This window comes from Camelina sativa, chromosome 4, assembly GCF_000633955.1.
Source record: "Camelina sativa cultivar DH55 chromosome 4, Cs, whole genome shotgun sequence".
Lineage (NCBI taxonomy): Eukaryota > Viridiplantae > Streptophyta > Magnoliopsida > Brassicales > Brassicaceae > Camelina > Camelina sativa.
The window spans coordinates 24,643,355-24,652,651 of NC_025688.1; the positions used below are offsets into that span (position 1 = coordinate 24,643,355).

General features: G+C 36.9%; 2 protein-coding genes and 1 long non-coding RNA gene across 6 annotated transcripts in view; all 3 read right to left on the reverse strand.

The window, feature by feature from the left end:
- Positions 1–4,157, reverse strand: part of LOC104782262 (AMP deaminase) — a 6,638-nt gene extending 2,481 nt beyond the window's left edge. The window contains exons 1-13 of the mRNA XM_010507146.2: positions 3,635–4,157; positions 3,274–3,458; positions 3,025–3,190; positions 2,516–2,694; positions 2,387–2,438; positions 2,145–2,272; positions 1,884–2,063; positions 1,734–1,801; positions 1,403–1,545; positions 1,171–1,232; positions 558–671; positions 306–446; positions 4–156 (exon numbers count right to left, since the gene is read on the reverse strand). Of these exons, the coding sequence (XP_010505448.1) occupies positions 4–156; positions 306–446; positions 558–671; positions 1,171–1,232; positions 1,403–1,545; positions 1,734–1,801; positions 1,884–2,063; positions 2,145–2,272; positions 2,387–2,438; positions 2,516–2,694; positions 3,025–3,190; positions 3,274–3,458; positions 3,635–4,004 (1,941 nt within the window). The 5' untranslated portion in view covers positions 4,005–4,157. The remainder of the gene's footprint in view (positions 1–3; positions 157–305; positions 447–557; positions 672–1,170; positions 1,233–1,402; positions 1,546–1,733; positions 1,802–1,883; positions 2,064–2,144; positions 2,273–2,386; positions 2,439–2,515; positions 2,695–3,024; positions 3,191–3,273; positions 3,459–3,634) is intronic.
- Positions 4,584–6,827, reverse strand: LOC104782263. 4 transcript variants are annotated; one of them, XR_766989.2, is made up of 7 exons: positions 5,870–6,826; positions 5,716–5,779; positions 5,446–5,490; positions 5,233–5,365; positions 5,077–5,138; positions 4,901–4,959; positions 4,584–4,811 (listed from the first exon to the last, which is right to left on the reverse strand). It is a non-coding gene; the product is annotated as an uncharacterized LOC104782263 (long non-coding RNA). The 4 variants fall into 4 exon arrangements; XR_766987.2 differs by having other exon boundaries at positions 5,077–5,365; positions 5,870–6,827; XR_766988.2 differs by having other exon boundaries at positions 5,077–5,368; positions 5,870–6,827.
- Positions 7,128–9,297, reverse strand: part of LOC104782265 (ammonium transporter 2-like) — a gene marked incomplete in the record, with an annotated part of 4,193 nt that continues 2,023 nt past the window's right edge. The window contains 4 exon segments of the mRNA XM_019244960.1: positions 7,128–7,562; positions 7,641–7,744; positions 7,863–8,148; positions 9,003–9,293. Of these exon segments, the coding sequence (XP_019100505.1) occupies positions 7,128–7,562; positions 7,641–7,744; positions 7,863–8,148; positions 9,003–9,293 (1,116 nt within the window).

Below are 9,297 nucleotides of genomic sequence, written 5' to 3' on the forward strand. Positions count from 1 at the left end.
TACCTTATTTAACACATAGAGGTTAGCATAACAATAGTAGACATAATACGAAAATGCAGGATTGAATGCGTTAGTCCATTGAGCTGGAGTAGGCATGTGTTTAGTGGGACGTCGTTCAGGTTTGCTTTCATCATCGACCAAATCAAACCCAACAACCTGAAATACCAGACGAGAAACGAGCAGAAAACCAAAGAAACAATCAACACAAACAAGAGACAGCAACCTGTTAAACCAACTCTTTAATAGTTCAAAGAATGCTGATGGAAAGGTTCTTTCATAGTTCAAAAACAGATATAGATGCTAACCTGCTTCAAGAAAACATGGAGCTGGGGATGCGAATCGGGATCTACCGTGGCTTCAAAAAGAGGAATGAATATATTGTCAAGGATATTCTGGAAAGATGTCACAATACCCATGTCCTTGTAAATGTTGTACAGCCGCGGGAGCTAGTGCAGACAAGGAAAGTATAGCTCAGTTAGCAGTCAGGTCACAAGGAGAAAAAAACACACACTTATGGATTGAACATGGAGCACAAAAGCATCAACGGGATGGCCAACCTGAATTAACCAGACAACATTCTCACTGTATAGATCATTGTTCACAATCCAACTAGCCAGTTGATCCCACTCGCTCATTTTTCTGCCATATATAGATATTCTGTATTCAGCCATCTGCAGTATTCAAAGTAGACATCAGAAACAAACAAAAAAAGACAAAACAGAACATGAATGAATCTGCTTTGGCAAGAAGAATTCTTAACACATAAATTGAGCAGAATTCCATGACGTTTTCGGAACTCAAGTTAATGCAAAATAGATTGGCACAAAGAAAGTTAACCTTAGGCATAAGAAAGATAGTGCATATATGATATGGTCACTGAGACTGAAATCCAAGGTCTTTTCCGAAATAATTAAAGTTTAATGTAGCTGTGCTCTCTGTCTATATAACATGTGCAACAGGGAAAAACCAAGCTTTGCCAATGTAGAGAGTGGGAGGAGATCCATTAACAAAATCATAAGTCTCGCTGTATTTCCAGCAAAAGGTTATATCAAAATTTTAGATTTTATAGATTTGACTGTAACACAGTTCTTCTGTTATAAAGTTCGTTCTTTATGCATAAGACAGCAGTTGACCCCAAAAAAAGTTACCGCATATGGATGTGGTGTTTACCTGATATTTACTAGCTTCAAGGTCAGAGAAGACTTGCTTTGTTATCTCACCAAGGAAACGACCTAAAACCAAAAGAAAAGAAATGTCAAAAGATTATCTTCGAAACACAGCCGTCAACATATTTACTGTATAGTTAAGAACAAAGTAACGCATCTGGTAAATATTGAATTGCATAACTGATGCATGAAGAAAACTAACAATGGTGGTAAAAATGATTAGGATATTCAATTACCTTGGATGAGATTATCCTGTTTAAGGAAAATCTCCCTAAGTCTACTTTGACCACAGGGATTATACTTAAGGTTGAACTTATCAAAACGATGAAAGGTACTCTTGTCTGCATGAACATCCAAAAGGTCGACATTCAGGTCATACCTGTGCAAAGTTCAAACAAGGGGAAGATAATTTATTTCTTCAGCATCATGGTAAATCGGAAAAATATGTAGTATACATAATCTGCGCAACAACTAGGTGCCTCTTTAGAGAGTAACTTAACAATCCTTCAGCCATCTAATTAAGACTGACTTAAGTTTGTAATTCTTAAAATTTGATAATGTAATTACCCAGTCAGATCCAGGCTCTCAAAAACTTCTTTCAAGGTTAAATATGTCCCATCTCTGAAGATTACAACCTGTATAGAGGAGCGAGTGATTATTATATCTGCAAATCAGCAAAGTGTACACTTTCCTCAAACATATGGTTCTAATTGTTACCTCATCGGGTTCTTTCCGGAGCTTTGACTTGATAAACCTTAAAAGGTGTTTCTGGTTCATGCAAGCTGAATGATGAACATGAGTGTCGACTTTCCTGACATTATAAAAATCACGATGTGGTGCACTCTTTTGAGCAAGAAATTCTTTATCCGCATTAAGCATCAAATGGAGATTAAATTTCTGAAACAAAAAAAAAATCATAATGTTAACCAGATGAAACTTGCTTATTGACATTCATTCTTCTCTAGCTAAAACTCTTGCCTGTTCTAGGAGTACTAGTCGACGGTGGCACAAAGTCCGGATGTTTCCTGCAGCTATGACTTTGAGTACGTGATGCAGGTCAGTGAAAAATGCTGTGGCATCAGCTACCGGGAACAGCTCTGCTTTCGCTGGGAATAATGAAACGGAACAAGGGTCAGTTATTCGAAAAATAAGGAAAAGTAACCAAATCAGCTTTTTTGGATACAGGAAAAAGAAGCTTTACGATATCAAACTACTCTTACCATCTTTATTTTCAAACACATGGACTACCCCATCTTGCATCTCAAAATAATGCTGTAAAAACAAATTTAGCAAAGTTAAAGTTCATCAATGCATCTCGTTCCATGACAAAGTAAGGACCACAGACTTACATCAGATTTTCCCTGAGGATAGTGTGCAAATGGCTCTGGATTAGGCTTTGGGGTACTAGGATCAGATATGACTTCTTTTTCCCAAGGCGCAACTGTTTCTTGGAAGACATACCGCTTCCGCAGTTCAAGACATTCTTGAAGACATTTATAGGCTTCAACTTCATCGGACGTTGGCACCTCTACAAAGATCACGAGTAAAAATATGAATAAGAAATGTCTTCTAAATCCAGTTGTTTCAAGCTATAATTCTTAAACTGTACTTTAAGAATTTCAATGGCTCAGCTCCCACATAGAGTAAAGCCTTAACTGCCCTTTTGCTTGTCTCATTCAAGACTAGTTATATAATTATCTGTAACTCCACTTAACTACTTGCCACTAGCAAAAACTTTTAAACTAGTGGGGTTACAAAACTAACATGTCATGATTTGTAGCAACAGGAGAAGAGCTAAGAATACATGAACCAGGTTAGGCAAGAATGACATAAACAAAAAACTAGTAACCATTCTTACCAAGAGGAACATTAAGACGGACAAAGGTTTCTTGCTCTGGCTCTTTACGCAGAATGTCAGCAGCAATAGGATCGGGCTGAACTCCATGAAGGTCGCCAGACACACTGTGGGATCGAATCATACTTGAAGCAGCCATAGATATTTGCTCTCCATTAGCATCTGCAGGCTGCAAAAACATGTCTTACTTGTAAAAGCCCACCCATTCAATAACAACGCAGGACACCAAAAAGTGTTAATTAAGAAACTCACCATGTCCCCATTAGCTTGCAAGTAGGAAGCATCCAAACCTTCACTATTGGTCAAATTATCATCATCATCTGATTCTTCCACACTCTCGAAAGCACTAGCACTAGCAACAGGTGACTTCGGTGAAATTGGTCTAACAAAGCTCCCAGTCTTCCTGATACTACTAGCTCCATGTACAGAAGCTCTCCCTGGAAAAGAAAATCACAGGCTATAATATCAGCATCATCAGATGATGAAAGTGGAATCAAACATGATTCAATAACACTAAAACCACTCTAAACCCCTTAAAAGGATAAACTTTTACATCACTGTTTCAAACCTATATCCAAAATCTAATCAGATCAATCCAGTCTGGTTCTCATACCTTCAGATGGGGTATGAAGCCTTGGGAGACCAGGAGGGATCTCGTCAACATAAACATGGCCGTTGCTCCGCCCAGCATCAACAACACCACCACCACTGCCGCCGCCGCCGCCACCATCGGTAAAGGGAGTAGCATCTGGAAGCGAAGCCGGACTGCGACCGTATTGGTCATTCCCTTTCCTTCGAACCTGACTCCGCCGCCTCACCAAGGTCTGATTTTGAGGCTCGTCTCCATCAGGGTTCTCTTTACGCTCCTTACCACGCTCAAGGACTAGATTCAGTGCCTTGAAATGCATGAAAAACCCAGAAACAGCAACAAAGGAAGCTCCAAAGAGAGCCGCGAGGGCAAGTTGGTAAATATTGGGTTCCATGAGTGACAACGAAATAAAAAAAAACTGCGCGTGTGCAGGCAGGTCAGAAGAAGAGACAGTGAAGGACCACGATTTTGGTTTAGTGGCGATGGTGGGAGGTTGAGGTATAGCTGATATTTATACAGGCCCAACGAGTGAAACCACGCCACTTGCAATTTTGCAAAGGCTGGGTCTTTCTTTGTAAAGTTGTAACCTTTATGGCTTAAAACTTAAAAAATGTGTTTTTTTATAAATAAATAATTTCTTCATTAGTGTTTCAATTATTTCAAACACCAATTTTTGTTTTTTTCTGTCCAATTCTTTTATTTAAATTTTATGTTTCCTTTTTATCTTCATTTTTTATACATATTTTACAATATAGAAAACGGAACTAGGTTTGGGGTCTTTGGTACTTAGGTGAGTTAAATTCATAATTTTAATTAAAAACTAGGTTAGATCCATGCAACGCCGCGGGATACTTTTTATAACTATTTTTAGATATATTAAATTGTTAAAAATATAATTTTTTTAAAAAATTTGATACCTGTAAAAACTATGGTTTATACATTGATAAGATAAAAAATGCATTAATAAAATAAAAATAAAGAAATCTCAAATTTAAGATGACTTATATTTCAAACTAAGATTTTTTGGTGTTTCAATCTCTAACAACTTATAAATTAGCTTATATAGTATAGATTCATTTTCAATCAAGTATCTAAAGCTTAAACATTATAAAGTAAACAAATTATCCAAAAGGAGAAGTCACTGATCAAGTATCTAAAGCTTGAAGCCAAAGGTTCTTTCTTTCAGTATTGGTCCTTGAACCTGCACATAGACATAATAGAAAAACAACATAGTCAATAAACTTGCTGCACAAAACGAGTTTATGCGAGGGGGAGAAATTTGACACTTACTTCTTTATAGCTTCTTAATAAGTGTTTCTTGTTCTTTGCTAAAGGAAATCACTCTCTTTCTGGTGTTTTTGTTTCAAAAGCAGTAGATTAAATCCGTTAAAATCCAAAACTAAAATGTGCTGAGTTAGAAATTTTGTAAACTCTAAGAAACATTCATGTAACAAGTTAGCTGTTACCCAAGGTGTAGCCGAGCAAACCTATACAGCCCTTGAAAGTTCTGGGAATGCATTTTCTGATCCTACAATCGAAAGAACAAACTCAGTAGTTATTGTATAGAAATTATAACGGCTGATCCGAAAAACACAACTCATTTCTATGAGTTTACACCAAACCTAATGACTGTTTGTTTACAATATTTGCCAAGTATTGTTGAACAATGAGTCCTTTAAAAGAATGACCAATAAGAACTGGAGGTGAAGAACCAAGATTCAATTCCATGAAATCTGCATTATCATTTCTGTGCGTCTACTACACACACAAGTTAAACGCTCTTAAGAATCTTGCTGAATCCAATAAAGAGAAAAGCACATCGCAAGTTCAATTACCTGAAGTGTTCCAGCAACTGTTCCCAAAGGTTCATCACTTTCACCCTAAAAGATTCAAAGATAACAACATAACATTCACACACAAATCACTCTGTTCTAATCAAAACTTTATGTTCCTGAAAGTATAAGTAGATGATGGGGAAATCGAATATGAGCATAAAAATCAAAACTTTTATGATTATAGAATTTACCTAACCTAATAAGCTAACACCATAAGAATCAAACCCAGAATAAGAGAAGTAAGGTAACCAATGTTCTGCCAACACCAACCTGCGTGGTAGCTTCCATGTACAAACACCAATGGTGGATTATCTATTTTGGATTTGCCTCTCCTCTGAACAAATCCAAACACAAATCAAATTCAAGAACAGAGAACAAAACCAAAACAGATTTGTTAAGTAAGATTTGTGGGTTGTGCGTGTACCTTGAGTTGTTTCCAAAGAAGAAGACAAGCTTGTGAGGTCGTGGCGGATTATTGCACTTTTGATTCACATAGTTCCTCAACTTTCTGTTTTGGCTCTTCAATCTTAGTTCTCTTTAATGTCAGAAAGCAAATAAAATCCAAATAAAATTCACAGCCTGTGTAAATCTTCCTTAATCCCAAAAATAAAAAGACATATAAACATAGCTTATAATTTAGAAACCAAATCAAATTCACAGCCTATAAATCTTCCTTAATCCCCAAAATAAAAAGACATATAAGCATAGAATTATGGTAATTGAAGCATGAAAACTTATGTTAAATCTCCAAGGAACAAAACGCATGACAACAAACGCTCTATAGTCTAATCCAAACGATGGGAGATTCATGGAACTGTCAGAACAAAGCAGGACTCAACAACACTAAAAGCAGGACTCACTAACAGCTCATCTGAAAAAGCCCAACTCATTTCAATGATCCGAGCCTTATCTAATGACTGATTGCTTACAATATTAACCAAGTAGTTTTGAACAATGACCAATAAGAACCGGAGGTGAAGAACCAAGATTCAATTCAATGAAATCCCCAATATAACACACTACAGAATCTTCATGAATCCAACAAACAAAAAAAAAACAAATTGCAAATTTAAAGCACAAGAAGTATTCCCCAATATAACATACTACAAAATCATGATGAATCCAACAAAGACAACCAGCAAATTGCAAATTTCAAGCACCAGAAGAAAGAAACCCATCTTCTTCGATTTGGCGAAAAAGAAATTGAGCATAAACACATTGATTCTGGTAGATCGAAGAAAAACAAAACACCATTGGAAAGAAGAAAAACAAAAACGGCGAAGGAGAAGAAGTACAAATCGAGGAATAGAAAAACCCTCTCCTTCATACAAAACGACGACGAAGAAACAGAAGACGAAACACTCACTGCTTCTCTTTTTTTAGTCCACGTATGAGTAAATTCACATGATCTGTATTATTGTTATAATTTTATTATTTATTTATTTTTAGTGATATGTCAGCTTCTGGTTCGATACAGAAGCTGAGGTGTCATCACCTCGAGAGAAACGCATTGTACTTTCATAGTATTGATCACAAATGGTTGTTATTTGTTAACACATCCCCAAAAAAAAAATTGACAAATGAAGTTTCACCACCTATACAAAAAAACATCACTCATGCACATCTCTAAGTCATAAGGAAAATAATACACAGAAATAATTAACAAAAAAGGAGAAGAAAAATCATAGAACAATGGTGACACCTCTAGCGCCATGAACATAAGAAGGATGAGCAGCCTCTTGGTCTCTCTCAAACTGTTGGACATGTCTTGTTGCATCAAACTTCTCTCCATCTCCCCAAAGAGCATAAGCTTCTTCCCCATGAGCAGCGTCGTCTCCAATACCAAGCTCTTCTTCAGCCATTCTCAATGGTATGAACATCCTAATAGCGAGGAGTATGATGGTCGTCGACACTAAGTTCCAGACAGCGATGAAGGCAGCTCCTGCTAACTGTTTCAAAAGCTGTTTTCCGCCATTGCCGCCGTAGAAAGCTCCTCTGGTCTTTGGCTCAGGAAGTAACAATTCGCAGAGCTCAGGATGTGCAAACAAGCCTGTCATTATTCCACCTAGTAAACCCGCCACTGCGTGTGTGTAGAACACCGCTAATGTATCATCTACCTGCTTGTTAAAATCCAATCAAATTATTACATTTCAAAACTTCAAAGTCATAGTACTACACAATCAACTTCAGTATACCTTTTGTAGGAGAGCGGATTTCTTGTGAAGGATCATCATAGAGGCCCATGGAGCTGTTCCTGAGACTATTCCAACTATTATAGCTGCCCATGTTTGCATCAACCCTGCAATATATATATAATTAACCAAGCAATAATAATTAGTTTCCTCATAATTTAACTTTGATCATGCATTAGAAAACTAGAGTAAAAACAAAGAAGTTTGAGATCACAAGATTGAGACCTGCTCCGGGAGTGACGCCGGCTAGGCCAGTAACCATGCCTTGAATGGCTCCGATGACAGAAGGTTTACCAAAGAAGATAACATCAAGTGTGGTCCATACAAGGAGGCTTGTCGCGGCAGAAAGATTGGTGTTGAGCACAGCGATCGAGGAGGTTAAGTTAGCGGCGTAAGGAGCACCACCGTTAAAACCTGACCATCCCATCCATAGAAGGCCAGCTCCAGCGAGCATTAGAAGAACATTGTTCGGTGGGAATCTCTCTCTGTCAGCCTTAGGCCTAGGTCCTACCTACAGTAACATAATGTCCACAAATCGCATTTAGTTTTTAAGTTATAATCAAAGTCTCGGTATCAGACATATGGTACAACTCTTTTAATTTTTCAACTAGCTTAGTAGTGTTTGCTTTTTCAACCAACCAACCATTTAATTTCAATTCTTTTGCATAACTATTATGTGGAATATTATGTCGTGGTCATGTGGAATTGACTTGACTTTTACCATTTTGCTTATGTGCGACAAAATGCAGAATACAAGAAAACAAATTAGGTAGTTCATATGATCGTATCTATACAATATAAATTACAAAAATAGATATTTTCAGTTGAAAGAGAAGATTGGATTACTACTCTTCACTAATTAAATTTTCTGAGTTGATTATACTAATATACAATTATACATCATCAAGATCGTGTTGTCAAATTCTAAACTGATTATGTATTTAAATACATCTACGACTTGGAAATTATTTACCTTTTGATAGTGTACCTGGACCGAATCAATCATCGAACTTATCTTATAAACTAATGACCTTAAATAACGTAATCATACCGAAAGAGAAAGCAAAACAAAACTTGGCAATTAAAAGATCAGTCTACATCAAAAATACTATTACCTAGAATTCTTTTTTCGTTCCGAGTCTATGACTATGTCATCTACCGACTACCGTACATTAATTAAATTCCCAATATTTTCAACAAAACATCTTATCATAAGTCTTAAATCTTTATTTTTATTTCTAGTAATATCAAATATTATTAGCCTGAGAAGTTAATTCCAGCTTTTAGTCTCACTAACTAAATAAACTAACCTTAAATCTTTGAATTTTGATTTGGTAGCAAAAGAAAAAAAAAGAACGTACGTACCCAATAAGCGGCGACGAAGCCGGCAACACCGGAGGAGAGATGAATAACATAACCACCGGAGTAATCAATAACACCCCATTGATACAAAAACCCACCTCCCCAAAGACTATAAGCTCCAACTGTGTAGCTAAAGATCAACCACAACGGCACAAACGCCATCCAAGCTTTGATGTTCATCCTCCCCAACACCGATCCCGCCACTAATATCGTCGTTATCGCCGCGAACGTAAACTGAAAATAAACCAACGTCGCCATCGGAAACAACGGCGCCATGGTTTTACTTTTTGGGATCTGT